This window comes from Gordionus sp. m RMFG-2023, chromosome 2, assembly GCF_954871325.1.
Source record: "Gordionus sp. m RMFG-2023 chromosome 2, tfGorSpeb1-WG-v2, whole genome shotgun sequence".
Classification (NCBI taxonomy): domain Eukaryota; kingdom Metazoa; phylum Nematomorpha; class Gordioida; order Chordodea; family Parachordodidae; genus Gordionus; species Gordionus sp. m RMFG-2023.
Window position 1 is genome coordinate 781,381 of NC_088776.1, and position 17,342 is coordinate 798,722.

General features: G+C 26.1%; 3 protein-coding genes and 1 long non-coding RNA gene across 5 annotated transcripts; 1 reads left to right on the forward strand and 3 right to left on the reverse strand.

Annotated features, from left to right (window-relative positions):
• Window positions 1-260: 260 nt before the first annotated feature.
• LOC135923887 (coatomer subunit zeta-1-like) lies at window positions 261-2,427 on the forward strand. Its single transcript, XM_065458876.1, has 7 exons — window positions 261-369; window positions 413-481; window positions 526-607; window positions 651-742; window positions 793-926; window positions 976-1,066; window positions 2,193-2,427. The coding sequence occupies exons 1-7, from the start codon at window positions 346-348 to the stop codon at window positions 2,238-2,240; spliced, it is 540 nt and encodes a 179-aa protein (XP_065314948.1). The 5' UTR covers window positions 261-345; the 3' UTR covers window positions 2,241-2,427.
• Window positions 2,428-4,550: 2,123 nt separating this feature from the next.
• Window positions 4,551-12,444, reverse strand: LOC135923565 (LIM domain-containing protein jub-like). The gene is made up of 6 exons (XM_065458381.1): window positions 12,073-12,444; window positions 11,863-12,032; window positions 11,628-11,821; window positions 11,406-11,457; window positions 6,594-6,662; window positions 4,551-4,926 (listed from the first exon to the last, which is right to left on the reverse strand). The coding sequence occupies exons 1-6, from the start codon at window positions 12,200-12,202 to the stop codon at window positions 4,831-4,833; spliced, it is 711 nt and encodes a 236-aa protein (XP_065314453.1). The 5' UTR covers window positions 12,203-12,444; the 3' UTR covers window positions 4,551-4,830.
• A 624-nt stretch (window positions 12,445-13,068) lies between these two features.
• LOC135924794 (uncharacterized) lies at window positions 13,069-13,971 on the reverse strand. Its single transcript, XR_010571409.1, has 4 exons — window positions 13,800-13,971; window positions 13,691-13,759; window positions 13,598-13,642; window positions 13,069-13,555 (listed from the first exon to the last, which is right to left on the reverse strand). It is a non-coding gene; the product is annotated as an uncharacterized LOC135924794 (long non-coding RNA).
• Window positions 13,972-14,818: 847 nt separating this feature from the next.
• LOC135923658 (uncharacterized) lies at window positions 14,819-17,127 on the reverse strand. 2 transcript variants are annotated; one of them, XM_065458525.1, is made up of 3 exons: window positions 16,829-17,127; window positions 16,431-16,788; window positions 14,819-16,379 (listed from the first exon to the last, which is right to left on the reverse strand). In XM_065458525.1, the coding sequence occupies exons 2-3, from the start codon at window positions 16,771-16,773 to the stop codon at window positions 14,944-14,946; spliced, it is 1,779 nt and encodes a 592-aa protein (XP_065314597.1). In that variant the 5' UTR covers window positions 16,774-16,788; window positions 16,829-17,127; the 3' UTR covers window positions 14,819-14,943. The 2 variants fall into 2 exon arrangements, with proteins under 2 accessions (XP_065314597.1, XP_065314598.1); XM_065458526.1 differs by lacking the exon at window positions 16,829-17,127 and having other exon boundaries at window positions 16,431-16,791.
• Between the last annotated feature and the right edge of the window lie 215 nt (window positions 17,128-17,342).

Below are 17,342 nucleotides of genomic sequence, written 5' to 3' on the forward strand. Positions count from 1 at the left end.
TTGAATATTTATATATTTTATTTCTCCATAAACATCGAAGCCATATTCAAATTTAAGTCGACAAGAGACAAATATATCGAGCTTGATAAGACAGTATGACGTTTGTACCTACTGTTTTTAAGAAAGGTTGCATTTACTGCACGATTAAAAAATGGTTATCGCTTTATCAAGAGGTATATAATTTTTCCAATTAATCTACTTTTTATGTTTTTTAAATACTGGTAAAAATAATTTATCCCTTAAAAAATGAAATAACCAATAAACATTCGGTCATTGTTTAATTTTAAAAATAAAAGGAATCATAAGGCGAATTAAGCATATATTCTTATTTTTTATTCAACGCACATGCCATCAGAAGAAACATTTTTGGTATTTATATAAAATTCATTCTAGATATTATAATAGACTTTAGCCACCATCACTCTATGTGATTAAAGCTATCTTGATATTAGATAATGATGGTAATCGATTGATCTCAAAGGTTGCATTGATATATCATAATTTTATTAATCATATTTTTTTTAGTATTATGATAATACTTTTAATGGTATAAAAGAGCAAAAAGCATTCGAAAAAAATTTATTCACGAAAACATATCGAGCTAATTGTAAAATTTAATGATAAATTTTATATTAATTTTTTTTTGTAAGCTGAAATTATGATGCTTGATGGGTTGACCTGTTTGTATAAGAGCAATGTTGATATTTATTTTTATATTATTGGGAGTCAAAATGAAAATCCTGTAAAGTTCTGGATAAAAAAAAGTTGTTATGTAAAATATTATTCTTCTAGATTATGCTGTTAAACATTTTGAATACATTGTATGACACAGTGAATATTATTTTGAGAAAAAATATAGAAAAAAAATATTTTATGGAAAATTTGGACTTAATGTTCCTAGCCATTGATGAAATATGTGATAGAGGGTATTAAAAATAAAATAAATTAGAACATCATTATTTAATATATTTAAAGCATATTTATGACATCTTCACCAAGTTTAATTATTCAACAAATTATGTTGCGTAATGATGATATTCCTTTAACTGAGCAAACAATGGCTCAAGTAATTTCCTCTATATAATTAAGAAAATAATATATTTACTCATTATGTATAATTAAGGGTTGCTAATCCTTCAGCATAAAAATTGAATTCATTATTGTTAAAAAGAGGAATCATGATCCTAATATGTTAGTTTAATGAGTCATTTTATAGTTTAACTATATTCCATATTTGCTAACAAAATCCTAGGGTTCTAATTTTACTTTTAAAAGTTTCATTTATTCAGGTTTAAATATTACTTGATTCATTTAAACAAATATAATATAATTCAATTAATTTTAAAAAACTTATAATTTATATCCCATTACCATTAGAAAATGATGATTTCTAAGTTTGAATTTGCTTATTAGAAACATTATATTATAGGCCTGAAAAATTGATTTTATTTGGCTTATGTCTGGCAATAAATTAATATTTACACTTTGGCCTGTATTGCCCAACTTATATCATGGCTTTAGAAAAATCTTCTACGATATATCTTTCCATATATTATTAAATCATGATCCTTTTTAATATGTTTATTTTTATGATAATAGTTAATTCTCAGAAGATAAAAAATGCTATTTAATAACATAGTTGATTCCATCTTTTATCTGCCACTTTGGTTTTTTATAATTGTGATATCAGGGGGGGGAAAGACACAAACCTCATCTCCACCATGTTAAAAGTGCTTGGCTGACTTGCTTCTTGATTCAATCAACGTTTTTTTCTATGTGCGCGTTGCATATTTATTTTGCCATAAAATAATTAGATCCCTTTTAAGATAATAGGATTGGTGGGGGGTGGTTTGTCTATATTTATTTCCTTAATTTATTATTCGCCTCGATCTTTCCTTGTTTATTAACATACTAAAAAATAAACGAATACAAATACGATTAGCTCCCCCCCCCCCCATCCACACATTTATTTTCTGATATTCCCACCCCACACTCGAAAAATATTTTGCGCAAGTTTCCTGGGTCGAAATGATTTTTTTTAAAGGGGGTATTGGGCCGAGTGTTTATTTTATCGGAGTTATACTGACACACTTAGCTACCGTGTTATGTCGAGCAAAAGGCAGCCATATTTACATTAAAATACAGAAATTTCTTAGAAACTTTTATACCAATAAAAATTGTTTTTTTCATAGGTGTATCAGGCAGCAAAAGATCAACTGAAGTATCATCTTATGAAATGAAAAACGTTCCTCGAATAATTTTTTTTAAAATTATTATACTTATATTTATTTTGTATCAAAATCAAATCACTTGTAATAAGTAAATAAATAATATATATCGGCTTATTTAAATGTGATTTATTTAATAAAAATATATTATAATAAATTCATTTTATACTTGGAAAATTAAAATAAAAATTTTATATAATTTACCTTTTTATATGTTAGTGCCAATGTGTTTTTTTTTCTTCTGGGAATGTGTTATTTTTTACAACTTTAAATCGTTTTTTGAGCACGTTTTTAAAATCTAAAAAACGGAAATATATTCTATCATGTATTTGGAATACCTAACTTATGAATTATAGGTAATTTTATCGTTAACCTTTGATTGATTTATAATTTATGCGAAAAATTAATATAAATTATATTGAGTTCAAAAGTTCATAGCTAAAGTGTCCGATATTTATAGGTAAGTAGGTATTCCAAACATGCTGGAATTAGTGTAAAAGGGCTAACCTCAATATTTCATCCAAAAAAAATACTAAGCAAGCCTGAAGATTTTGCTCGAAGAAGGAACAAAGGTCTAAGACATTATATTAGCGAAATCTCTAGGCTTAGGCATTATTTTTCTGAAAGGAATATTAAGTTAAGCGTTTTCAAAAATCGGCTGGAATGGATATCCGGTATAATTAAAATTTTGAAATTTAAAAAAAAACGAATTCAAGTTGAAAAAAATTTATCATGTTGCCGGAAAAAAAAACATGTTGACGCTAACACATATATATATTTAAAAGCTTTGCGTTCAAATAATTCCCTTTAAAGTTTTTAATTTTTTTTTTCTTAGAAGCCTTATGCAGAGATGTTTTGGGTCCAATTTTTCACCGAAATCATATACTAAATTTTTATTTTACCGGGCAGGGTTAACTACAGAATCTTATATTTTTTTGTATTAAGTTCATAATGCATTGCAAGACCACTTAAATAAACTTAAAACTACAATGAAAAAAAAGTTTTTATTTACTGGTATGTAAGCCGAGCGAAATTTTTTGGAGAACAATGGTGAATTCCGGTCAAAATAACAAAACAGATTGGTCCTATGTCGAGGATAATAATGAAGGCGACATTTAGCTTAATTAAAACCCGGAATAGATAAAGATATGAATGCTTCACCTAAGATCTAAGAACAGAACCGGCTGATAACTCAAAAAGGAGTTTCTTACAGAATCATTACATGAAAAATGGATTACAGAACAAATAAATTAATTAGACATGCACAAGGATAGCCCTCATAGTCCCGACGGTAGCAGCAATCATGACCACAAATATTCGTCCAAACACTACACCGTTGGAATAACGATATCATATGCATACAAAATTAAAAGTGGAGAAAAAAGCAGAATTTCACTAAATTTTTCCTTACTCTTTTCACTTTTATGTCCCTTTAGTGGAAAGGAAGAAAATGAATGAGAAAGATGGAAGGCAGGGAAAAATTCACTTATTAGGTCTAAATAAATTAGATATGCTCCCGATTTTTAAAAACGGATAACTTAATATTTCTTTCAGAAAAATAATGCCTATGCCCTGAGATTTCGATAATAAATGTACAGACCTTTTCCTTATATAAGTAACATCTTCAGGTTTGCTTAATATATAAATAACAAAAATTTAAGTCCCATTTTAATATTGCTAATCTTTCTTTTAAAATAATTGGATTTTTTTTTAAAAAAAAAAAATGTATAAAATAAACAATATTAATATGATCTTATATCAGGGATGTGAACTCTTCGACAAAAATAAGGGTTCGGATCCAGGTTTGGAGATCCTTCAAGAAATACAGATTCATTTTTTAAAATTTTTTTTATACTCCCGTATAGAAGTAAATTCATATTTTATTAAATGTTTTACTTAATCGCATATGGCCCTTAGGATCATTTATAATAAAATATTGCCTACAAGCTACCAAATTCACATATATCACCTACAAATTAACATAAATTAAAACAAGATATTACCGATAAAAATGGAAGTATAAAATAAAAAAATGATTTCTCGAATTTAAATGAAAAAAAATTTTTTTTTTGACACCTAGAACCCTCGACTTTTAAAAAATGTTGGGGTACAGACAAAATACCAGGAGTCCGGAGAGTTCAGGTTCGGTTTCACATCCCATCGGATTGAATTTTTATAAATACAGGTCTGAAACCGATATAAAAACTCGAAATATCCGGATATTCAATCTCGGTTATAACTTTAAATTATTATTTTCTATTTTCAAGTTAATTTTTTTTTCTTAGCCTAGTAACATCATAATTAAATTATTTATTTTTTCGAGATACCATTTGTAAAATGACTTAATACTATCCCATGGGGTCATAATAAAGTATATCAAAAATTAATATTGTAAATATATAAATAATTTGTTCGTCACTCATCTCTAATCATTTAGAAATGAAAATATATAATTTAAGTATTTCAAAACAAAAAAAATGTATGTAAAAATATTAGATAAAAATGGATTTTATTTTTTTGTGTGTGTATGAGATGCTTCGTTTTTTATTGTGACAAGGTAGAATCGCGAAATGAGCTTTTTATTGGTTGATTGATTGACTGACTAGGTTCGATTGCATTTGACGCATATTAAATAACGATCGTGTAAATAGAGGGCGTATTTGTTGTCCCCTTCGTTGTTCAAGAATCTGTGACAAAACTTTAATTTTTGTTTTGTTTTCGTATATATAAATAATAAATAAGAGATTATAAAAAAGGGAATATGAAATTAGCCCTCAGGGGAAGAATTCATCAATACTCTAAAACAGCTGATAGGATTGCATCTTTTACCCCATTAATGGTCAAGATTTTTCTAGTGGATAAAAATGATCAATTTTTTCTAAAAGTCAAAAAAAATAATCCTAAATAGAAAATCTAGCCTGGTGCATATCTGCACTGTTAACCATTAATATGTTAAAGTAACCTAGCCCAACACGTTGGGGTAAGCATAGTATTAATAGCCTGGTTAAATATAAAAATATTTAATGGAAGAAATAGCAGTATCGATATTTATTTATTGACTAGTTGATATCCCGTCAAGAATGACGGGAATAATAAAATCTTGAACTATATTATATGAATTTTTTTTTGAATACATTTTTTTATAGAAAATATATGACAAATTTTAGTTATTATTTATTCATTTTATTAAATTTAGCGTAAAATATATGAAATTGTAATAAAAAATGAGTGCAGTGTAGATATTTATAAATTGGTATTGTATGTCATGAGTTCAAATATTGTCGTTGAGATAAAATTTTTATACTGGCATATTTTGGGGTGGTAATATGAGATAAATGTATTGGCTAAATATAATTAAAATTTATTTGTTAAATCTAAATTATGTATTTAGGATAAGTGAGCGAGGTTAATTTTCTGGCATTGGAAGATATTGACAAATAGGTATTTTATAATATTTGCACTCCCATATTGTGGTTGAGATAAAAAAAAATTTTTACTACCATATTTTGTCTGTAGTAAATAATTTAAATTTATTTATTAAATCTAAATTGTATTAAAAAAATAATTTATAAAAATTAATAAATTTTACTTTGATTGAATATAAATACTTTCGCTAATTATAATTTAATTTGCTATTTTAACTTTAATAATATTCATTATTATCATAATTTGAGGTGAGATTAGTACTCTTTTTAATATAACACAATAAGATCTAAATTATATAAATTAATCGAAAAATATGTTAATAGCAAATTAATAACATATATAAGAAAGATTATATTACAAAATTTAATATAGAAGGTGGCTGAGTGGGAAGAACGGTTACCTTTAAAACGTTAAGTCATGGGTTCAAATCCCGTGATGTACAAAAATTCTTAAAATTTAACATTAGAGATATATAGTCTCCATCGATTTATTTAACATTAAGAAGATAGGAAAGTTGATAGAAAAAATAAAAATTAACATTAAGATTATACGAAAACATTCATTTTATGATTACGGTGATTATATATATAGATTAGATAGGAAAGAGACCTTTATCTTCTCGATAATGAAGATCTGCCTCCATTCTTAGAAGAACTAAGAGTACACCTAACCCTAAAAGGTGCGAAATATACCCTAATATACACTAGTGTATTGAGATAGTGAAAGCGGATAAATCCAATTTAGCTGACGTTCCGCGAGGGCATTTAATTTATTCATACCAGGGGAGAATATTATAACAAATAAAGAAATAATAAATCTTCCGCGATACGAGTGAAGCTCACCACCATGTTTAGGGTTATTAGATTTATCACGTGATAACCCTCTTTTTTTAAGGGCGAATGATATATATACTTAAAAATATTTTTAAAAAAAATTTACGTCGCATTTGAAGCAATCCACATGGAATTCCTTTTCGAAGTAAATTACGCGTACGATTTCTCCGGTTTGCTTTGGAAATATATTTTTTTTTAAAAAAAGAAAAAATTGGCGATTTATGGTGATCGCCATGTGCGTTAAAAAAAATTTGGGGACCATAACCCTCCCTCATTTACAGTTAGCGTCAATTGGTGGCGGAGAATGGAAAAATACCGCGTATTTTGAATAATTTCACCGCTAATTCGCGGTATAACTATGAATGAGGGATAGGAGTGATACAGAAAATAGGCTGTTTTAATTTATTCAAACAAATAATATGTATTAAACTGAAGATAAATTTTTCCAATTCAGAGGGTTGGCTCTAACAATATGTCTGAAAACATTTCCGGTAAAAATCATATTGCGAGATTCCGAATCCCTGGTAGCTTCCATTTTAAATCAGGGTTTGAAAAAATTAAATCTTCAAAAACCTATGAAGATCTGAAATTTTTGATTAATTTTTACCTAAATATTTTATTTTAAGTAAATCTTTCGCAATTTTCATACAACAAAAACAAAATATTTCTAAGATGAAATCAAAAAAATAAAATTTTATAAAAACTTTTGTTTTAAAAATATATGATTTTTAATGCTAAATACCCTGGCTTAAGAGTTCCTAATTGTAAATAGAAATTAATTAATATATTAGAAAATAAATTTTGAATATCATTGTGTAATAGAATTGATATAATAAAAAATATTAGTGCAATCATTGTATTTTACAGAATTGATGAATAATTGTTTTTACTGATAGCAGCTTCTTGAGGGAGAGTGGTAATATCATTTTGAATAGCTTTATAATTGATATAATGAAAATATTATGCATCATATATTGTATTTTTACAAATCGGTGGATAATTGTTGGTGGTATTTTCTTGAATTGTAACTATGTAACATATTAATGATAATAATTTGTAATATTTTGTAAATAAGATATATTTAATGTTAGTACTTCTTTGACATCCAATACTTGCATAGGAATATGGAAGTTTTAATACAAAGGTAAATATTGTTAAAAGATGATAATTATAGCAACTGTCTTAGTTTGAGAACATGCATTTGCACCAAAATGATTTTTTAAAATTTTGTAATAAATTAATTGAATATTTGAGGTCTTACTTTGGCATCCTACAGTTGCATAGGTAACTGAAATTATAGGCTTCATATGTTTGTGTAGATATTGAATCACAAAAATATTTTTGACGGCAGATTGAATGCATCTATAATATATTAATACAAAATTTATCAATAATTTATAAACCCGTCAGGAAATAAACCCTTCTTAACAATCCAGCGTCCATGGAATGGTTTATGTACATGTGTAGTAAGTTGTGTAGCTATTATAGTCTTTACGCATTTTTTAAAATGATTAGACTTAGCCATTTTGAAACAAGTTTCAGTTAAAAGTTTATATTTTTGTTATAAAAAAAATTCACGTTTATAAGCTGTAAATGATAATCACTTTTATTTTCACATTTTCCTAAGGCAATCAAAGATTCGCTATAAATGGTTCATGATAAAAGTCTCGCTATAACGGGATTGTGATAAAAGTTTCGCTAAAATATATTAGCTATAAAGAATTTATGGTTAAGGTTTAGCGAAAATAAATCCGCCATAATGGGTTCGCGATATCGTCTTGTCTTAGCTATAAATGTTTCGCAGAAAAAAATTCGCCCAATTGTTCCCGATGAACTACATTCACTAAAAGTTTTGGTAAATTGATCTGATACGATTAGAATATCTTTACTGTTAGGAATACATGTATGAAAACCTATCGTCCCATAGTAATCGAATTGGGATTATGTTTATATCTTTTTGTAGTTTTACGAAGTAAAAAGATGAGTATCATTTACAGCTTAAAAACGTGATTTTTCTTATATAAGCTTCTAAATTTAAACTGTTTCAGATGGCAATGCCTAATCATTTAAAAAAAGCATAAAGACTATAATAGCTACACAGCTTACTTCACATGCACAAATAAACCATGCCATGGGCGCTGGATTGTTAAGAACAATTTATTTACTATGTCTAAAGAATGCACGAGTAGATAAATTATTGATAAATTTTATATATATTATAGATGCGATCTGCCTTCAAAAATATTTTTTTGATTCAATATCTGCTCAAACAGATGAGCCTGTATTCAGTTACCTATGAAACTGTAGGATGCCAAAGTAAAACCTCAAGATATTCTTTTACAAAATTTTAAAAATCCTTTTTGTGCAAATGCAGGTTCTCAAACAAAGACGGTTTTTATATACATATATTATAATTATCATCCTTTAACATTATTTACCTTTGTATTAAAGCTTCCATTTCCTATGCAAAGGATGTCAAAGTAATACACGAAATATATCTTAAAAATTATTGATTATTATCATTAATATGTTACAAAGTCACCCTCACCATTCAAGAAAATATCATCAGTCACAAATATTCACCAATTTGTAAAATACAATATATGAGGCATAATATTTTTATTATATCAATTATAAAGCTATTCAAGGTGATATTACCACTCTCAATCAAGAAGCTGCTACCAGTGAAAACAATTATTCACCAATTCAATGTAAAATACAATATGATACATAATATTTTCATTATATAAATTATATTACGCAATGATATTCAAAATTAATTTTCTTAATATTATATTAAATTTAAATATATTACTTACAATTATATTAATACTATAAACAATCATTTTATAACAATTAATTTAATATTAAATACATTGAATAATTTATATTAATTATGTAAATAATATTAATTATTATATTAAATTTAAATATATTTACATTAATATTAAATATGTAAATAATATTAATTATTATAATAAATTTAAATATATTTACATTATATTAAATAATACAAACAATTATAAATTTAATTATTTTTTATAAATATCAATTAATTTAATATTAAACCATAAAAAAATCTGCCTGATTTGTAATTTCCGATTGAAATATATTGGCGGCCATGTTTTAATTTAACTTTAATATTTTAAATTCTCTCGCTTCAAACTTTAGAGGGATGCCATTTTAGCTTATTTGCCTTTTTTGATATTTTTTAATATTCTGAAGAGTGGACCCAAATCGAATCTTATACCACGAATGTATTTGCGCGGGTCATTGTCAAGAGCGTATTACCGCGAAACACTAAATATATTGCGAATTCGTTTATTTAAAGGAAAAACAACATATTCAACATCAATTTACACACCAAAGTTCCTACTTAAATCATAAACGCGAAATATTTTAAGGATATTTTGTAACATATTGTCTATTAAGTAAGCATGCAACCTTTATCTGTGATAGAAAATAAATTAGGCAATTTCTTTGCGGTCTTTCTCACTCATGGTTGTAAGTATCGAGGGGAGATTTTTGGTTTAAGTATTTACCCCAATAAATTTGAACCCTACCCCCTAACATAAATTTAACACATGTGCTTTACCTTTATGCTATTAAAAGTAAAATTTTAGAAAATAATCGAAATGTTAGAGTTTTTCCAATCAAGATAAATAAAATATTGAAGTATAAGAATTTTTGCTGATTTTCTCAGATTTATTTTTAAAAATCATAAAAGATTTTGAGTAATTTGTTTAAATGTTCTCAGAATTATGTCATTCAATTTTCCGAATTATTAAGACATCAGAGCAATGATTAATGTTAAAACTCAAAAAAAGTGGTAAAATTTTTTGAGCGATATATTATATTTTCTAAGAAATTCAATTTTGAGAAAATTAAAATTATTTACTAAGCAAGATTATCTTTTGGAAATTCAGTAAAAATTACATAATGTCGTTTTAATTCTGAGGAATTTAGGGGTAAATAAATAATGTATGCTTTAGCATTAATCTTGATGTATTGTAATTAAGCATTACATATTGGCTTAAGCTTCAGAATTAGTGTTTGCCTAAGTTTGGCAAGCTTCATGCTTAAGGTTGTGCCTATATTAGATTCAGATTGCTAAGAAAAAAAATTTGAACTAATATTCAATATCTAGAAAAGAGATAAAAAAAATATCTATAAAGATAGTAAAATCATAAGATTGAAAATATGGAATTAGGAAAATCCCTTATACTTATGTGTAATTTTTTTTGAATCGGCATTAGATAGTCAAGTAGCTCATAACTCTGTTTTTGGTTTAGTGACTGGCAAAGCTGATTGATGAATTTATAAAATATTAAATACTTCAGCCAATAAATATTAGTTCAACAAGGATATCAATTTGGCCAATAAGGATCAAGGTTTAACTAATGAACTCACTTTACTAATGTATTAATTCCTCGTGCATGATTCTTATAAAATAATACTTAGATTTATTTCAATGATAACTTTTATAAACCAAAAAGTTCATTAATCTATCATTGAAATCAATCTTGAACCTATTTTTTAAAAAATATTAATCAATTAATATAATTATAAAAATAAATATTTCAAAATTAAATAGTAATTATTGGCTATTATTGCAATATTAACCATAATATTCCCTATTCACACCAGTATTCGCTGATGTGAATTTGCAATAATAGTTTCACAATAATAAATAACATTCGTGGTGTTTCCAGGAGATGATAAAATTTTTGTTAAAGTTTAATTGTTTAATTCTTATAAGGTACCTGGAAAAATGTAGCCTGAACCAATCAAAATTTTTAGTAGTAGTTAATAAATACTATTTAAAATTAAACTCCCCCTATTTAGTTATATTTGAATTTTTTATTAACACATGTATTATATAAATGTATATTATATTAAAATTGTTGTATTCAATTACTTCATTTGGAGTGATTACTTTTTGACATTTATGGCATTTAATGCTAAACATTCTTTATGTTTTTTATTTAAAAAAAGAATGTTTTATGAACAATCTAATAATTAACATTTGAAAAATTTTAATCAAAAAATAACAAACATCTTGAATTATATTATATTTTTAAAGTAATTGAGCATAGTAAAAATGATGAATAAAATTTATATTAATATTTAAATAGAATACTTGTGATAATCTTTATAGCAATATATTTTGTTATCCTTTCCCATAGTATATGGCACACCATCTAAACTTTTATTACAGATGAAACATCGAAAACATCCAGGGTGATAGGATTTGCCAAGTGCATGCAAAACTCTGTCCATAATTAAATGTTCACAGGAAGAACATTTTTCTGTAGCTTCTTGAAACCCTGAATACTAAGTTTATCAATAATTGTATAAAAAAATATAAAAATTACAAAATAATCCTCTTGGCAGAATATTTTTTCTTTGACCATGTAAAATGATTTATTTTTAAGAATTCTACCACATGCATTGCAGGTAAAACATTGTGTATGATATATTTTATCTAACGCTTGACAACCATTTTTTATATCATTTATAGGTTTCTGACAATATGCACAGATGCCTATTGAAGCATATCAAGATATTTATATATATATAGTTACCAATTTCCTTAAATTCTTTTTCAATTTTTGCTTCTAATTGAGCTGTCAATGATAATACCTTATCCTTTATATCCAATGATTTAGAATTGATGATTACAGTACCAAGTTTTAATTGATTATATTTATTCATTATATTCTTATTTATAGAAGTATTAGATGGACTAGATAATGGAATATTTTGGTATTATTATTTATAAATTTTAAGGTGTTTGTTATGGCCGAGGATAGGTGCAACCTAGTTGCAAATAAAATTGATGATATTGGCAACTAGTTGCAAATATAATTGATGATATTGACAATCTTTTTGATGGCCAATATAATTGATGATATTGACAATCTTTTTGATGGCCAATATAATCGCAGATAGGTGCAACCTAGTTGCAAATATAAATAATGATATTGACAATATTATATAAAAACTGATATATAGCAACTTTTAAAGTGTAAAAATGTTAAAAAATGACAACTTCCAATGTTGGTAAATTTAAAAAATGTTAAGCATATACCTACTTTTAAAATGAGTATGTGTGTATTTGGATCTAACTGAAATTGAGAAGAAATATACTCAAATGAATTCCTTATCCTGTTAAATTAATATCTAAAATTGTGTCATGTTTTAAAATAGACAGCTGATATTATTCTAATAAAAATATGTGATCCTTCACCTATAATTTAAAATTTTTCCTACTTTTATATTAATCTAATTGTTTCCATTTTTTTAGGTAAAATATTTTAAAATTTGACTTTAATAATAATAAATTAGAATTTAAAAAATTATATTTCAGTAAATTAAATGGATAAAATTATAAAAGAAGTTAAAAATACTGGAAATAATAATTAGGGGATTGTATAGGAAAAAATGTTATTAACCTCCAAAAAGCTATTTTTTGTTTTAATTCTAACATAACTTAAATAAAAAATGAGATAAAATCAAGTAAACGTATTTTATTAAAATAATTTTATTCAATAAAAACAATTTATTAACAACTATAATTCTAATACATAAATAATTACAATCATTTTATAATATAAAAGACGAATATAAATACATTTAAAACAATTATAACAAAACTAGTAAATATATTTAACAACAATTATTACAAAACCAATGAATTTTATAAGGTTTTTTCTTAATTTTTTGACATTTAAAGTGGAACCAGCACAAACAAATATCACAAATAATTGAAGCATCATCATCTAAAATGAGTAACATTTCTGACAAATCCAGGACTCCGCCATAATCTTGACTTGTAAATCTTGAACCTGTATCCAAGCTTGATTGGTCAAATATGATTTTATCATTTGAAAATCGACTTCATCATTTTTTAAACATTGCATACTATTTTTTATGGTAAGAATGTCATCAAAATCAACCATTTCATTATTATAAATTTTATTCTTTGCAGACTCTTTATAAATTTTATCTATAATCCATCTTGCCTTGTTTTCTTCAGACAAAGTTGTATAAGGTTAGATAACTTTTCTGATAAAAATAAATATATTAATATTATTTTTTTAAAATTACTATAAGTTATCTGACGATTGCCCAAATTTTTGGGTTTTGTATCACCTAATTTTATATATTAAAATATTTATATTTTTAAATATTAATAATAACCTGCATTTATTTTCTCATTGATTATGAAATTTATAAACTCCATTTGAGAATTGGTTATAATTGGTGTTCCTAGTTAAAATAATAATATAAATTATATTATGATATATACCTTTTCCTATGTCCTCAGCAAATTTAGGTATACTTTTAATACCAATTGCTTTACTTTATCATTATAAATATCAAAATGTTTCCTTTTGCTTTTATTCCCTTTTTTAGATAATCCTATTACAGATAAATCAGACTTCCTCGGCTTGCCTTGTCTTTTCATCCGAGCTGGTAATTTCAGAACTACGAATTTTTTTCAAAATCTAGTATTTTCTTTGTCTTAATAGAAATTAGCATTTTTTTTACATAAGAAAATAACCATCAATAGCGTCTTGTTTTCTTTGTTCCTCTCTTTCTATAATCATGTCCAGATCTAATGAAAATATAAATATATATCTAAAATATAATATATCAAACTACTTTCGAGTGCCTCAGATATTTTCTAATATTAGTTTAGATTGATCTAAATCTATAATTAAATAATTTTATAAAATAATAACAGATTTTAGAATATATTTGATCAATCAGCCAATTAATGATGTAAATAGTCCAAATAACAGTTTTTTATTGTATTATTTTAAAATCCTTATTTTATTCCCTTGCCCCATAAAGTAAATTTAATATATTGACATTTTAACAATGGCTGACAAAATTGTAAAATTATGCTAATCCAAAGTTTAATATTACCATCATCTTGTAGACATGAAGGCATGAAAATAGTTTTTTCTATTTCATTATTAGATAATGATATCTTCAGGATCTAAAAAATGAAAATGTTATAGTAGTGCAAAGATGAGGAATATAAAAACATTATTTTTATTAAAAATATACAATTACTTTGTAAGCTAGGGAGATAACAAAACACTGGCTATATTCTCCTTCCGCACGCACTTTTATAGAAAATTGATATTTATATTAAGATATTATATTATTACCATCATTATCTTCTAGGGCAGAGCTCCCAGAAACAACATCTCCCAGTACATCTTTGTCATTGGGATCTGATTATTATTATTTTAAAAAATATAATATAAATTAAGTTCACCTGCTAATCAGAGAATGAATATCTATGCTTTCATCTGATGGTATGAGGAAGAATAATTTTCCATCACTAAAACAATCATCCATTTTTTCAACTTGGTCAAATACAAAGTCAAAATTGTCTTGGGGTAGATTAGATATATAAGCAGCTTTTGGTACAAATGATTTTAAGATCTTGTTATATTTTTGCTGCTGTGATAATTTTTTTTTGTATTCATACATACTAACGATGTAATTGATATGTCTGTAGTATACGTTTGAGGTTGTTCAAGACTGCATTTCTTTGAATAATTCCTAGTCCATCTCACATTACAAAGTTCAGGATAGTATTTATCCATATTATATGCAGCCCTTAATGCCATTAGATGGCGGCATGGTAAAAGCATTGTGGTAAGATAACCACAAGAGCACTTATCCATAGATACATTGTAAATATTACCTAAATCATTGATTTTTATGGCTGTGAACATGTCATTGGCTAATACCGGTATGCTGATTGAATTACTAAGATTTATTTCATTGAGTATATTTTTAAAGGCATAGGTCAGCAAATTTCTATATTTGCTCTCAGCTGATAAAAGACTATAAGGAAATAATGAGCTTTTTTCATTGCTCATAATGCTTCTATAATCTTTTTCAAATGCCATTGAGTTAACTATAGAAATTACATCCTTAAATAGCCCTTTGAGGGTTGAAAATTTTGTTATTACCGCTTTGAACTTTTGATTCATTGACTCAACTCGGTTATTTGTCGAGTTAAAAAAATGTGGAACACATGATCTTAGCCCAATAACCCACTCGTTTTTTATATTATGCCAATTATTATTATAATATGCCATAACTTTTGGAAGATTTAAATTCACAAGTTTTAAATAAAGTAAATCATAATGCTCCTGTGATTGAGCATATACTAAACTCTGTAGAATATCAAGAACCAGCTTTACATCTTGCTCTGCTATATCACGCTTACCAGTACTGATCTCTCGTTTAAAACTTCGCATAACATGGAAAATACAAATGTGTATTTCTGCCTTTGGAAAACTTTCATACAACGCCTGCCTGTCTGCAAAATCTTTGTCTCCTATTATCACTTGAATATTATCTTTGATATTATATCTCCCAAAAATATCACACATTGTTTTTACACATTTGTATGTTTCTCCTTTAACTAACCACAAAGCTGCTATTTGTGATTGACCATCTCCATCAATTACCATTAAGATAAATAAAGGCATGCCAAGATTATTCAGTTTATAGGTTGCATCTATAAACAGGACCTCGGGATAGCATTTTACAAAATGTCGCATAGCTATGTCCTGATAAAAGATGCCCATCAGCTCATTGTTTTCTTCGTGAATTTCTACAATGGCATCTTTGTCCTCTCTTAATTGATTGACCACATCGATCAACATGTTGGTAGATGGTTTGTTTAGGTTTGCTGAAAGATTGTGAATGTCTCTCAGCATCACCATTTGTCCTGTCTTCAGAATATAATCCTGAATTTTAACTTTGTTTGCCTTGAAGGTTAGAGCTTGCTCGACAATCTGTTTTTTGATTGGAGACAACTTTCTTTGTTTGGGTAGGAGCATATATATGTTTTTATCTAGATAATATAAAATATTAATATTAAAATATAATATAATATTTTTCCTACTTAGATCATGATTTTTATGTTCTTCCATAAATTTCACGATGACTAAATGAGGCCCAACGATAGGATCTAACTTGTATATAACCGTAAAGTTGAATGTACACTCTTTACGGAAGCTAGATGTCTTCCTTAATCCCGTTGAACGAGACCTCTTTTTCAAAGAATATTTACAGACATAAAATATTCTTTGATATTTAAATTGTTTAATTAACTCTATGCTACATGGATACTTCAACAGTTCTGATTTATATATGGATATATTTATTAGATTTTCCTTTTCATATATATCTATTGACTTTTTTAAAGTGTCAATAGAATTAAATGTTGCATTTAGATATAATGCCATTTATCTTTATAACAACTAAAAATTTTATAAATATTATAATTTAAATTTAATTTACCTGATTTCTGTTGAATTTATTTGCAACCTTGTATATAAAGCTTAATAAGGAGACCCAAATAGTATATATGGACAGCTAAAATTTGTGTTTTTTAAAAATATTATAATTAAAATTTATTTTCAAACCTTTTATATAAAGCTCAATAAGGACACACAAATAGTATATAAGGCAGAGACCTGCATAGGCACCACAGCCCGGCCCGGGTATATTTAAAAAAATTAAAATACGGCCTGACCCCTCTGATATAAGGACTGCTAAAATTTGTGTTTAGGTGAGATGATGATTATTTCTTAGATAAGATGATAGAAAAGAAAATAATAATTATTTTTATAGTTTAATATTCTAGTATTATATAATTTATATTATAAAATTAGGTATTTTACGTATGCCAGGTTTAAACTCTAATGTACAACATGCAACTTGACCATTAGAATGCTATAAATTTTTTATTACTCCAAATATTACGAAATCTCAATAATAAAATACACAAAATCCAAAAAATTATAATTCAAAA

What these genes read in the sequence shown, in the direction of transcription:
- LOC135923887 (XM_065458876.1), top strand. Translation starts at nt 346, where the DNA reads ATGCCATCAGAAGAAACATTTTTG. An exon ending in CATCAGAAGAAACATTTTTG is followed by an intron (nt 370 to 412) that starts GTATTTATATAA and finishes AATAGACTTTAG; the next exon opens with CCACCATCACTCTATGTGAT. An exon ending in GAAAACATATCGAGCTAATT is followed by an intron (nt 608 to 650) that starts GTAAAATTTAAT and finishes TTTTTTTGTAAG; the next exon opens with CTGAAATTATGATGCTTGAT.
- LOC135923565 (XM_065458381.1), bottom strand. Translation starts at nt 12,202, where the DNA reads ATGAATAAATATAATCAATTAAAACTTGGTACTGTAATCATCAATTCT. An exon ending in TGCTATAAAGATTATCACAA is followed by an intron (nt 11,458 to 11,627) that starts GTATTCTATTTA and finishes AAAAACATAAAG; the next exon opens with AATGTTTAGCATTAAATGCC. An exon ending in AAGTAATCACTCCAAATGAA is followed by an intron (nt 6,663 to 11,405) that starts GTAATTGAATAC and finishes ATATTTCCAAAG; the next exon opens with CAAACCGGAGAAATCGTACG.
- LOC135923658 (XM_065458525.1), bottom strand. Translation starts at nt 16,773, where the DNA reads ATGGCATTATATCTAAATGCAACATTTAATTCTATTGACACTTTAAAA. An exon ending in ACATAAAAATCATGATCTAA is followed by an intron (nt 16,380 to 16,430) that starts GTAGGAAAAATA and finishes TATATTATCTAG; the next exon opens with ATAAAAACATATATATGCTC.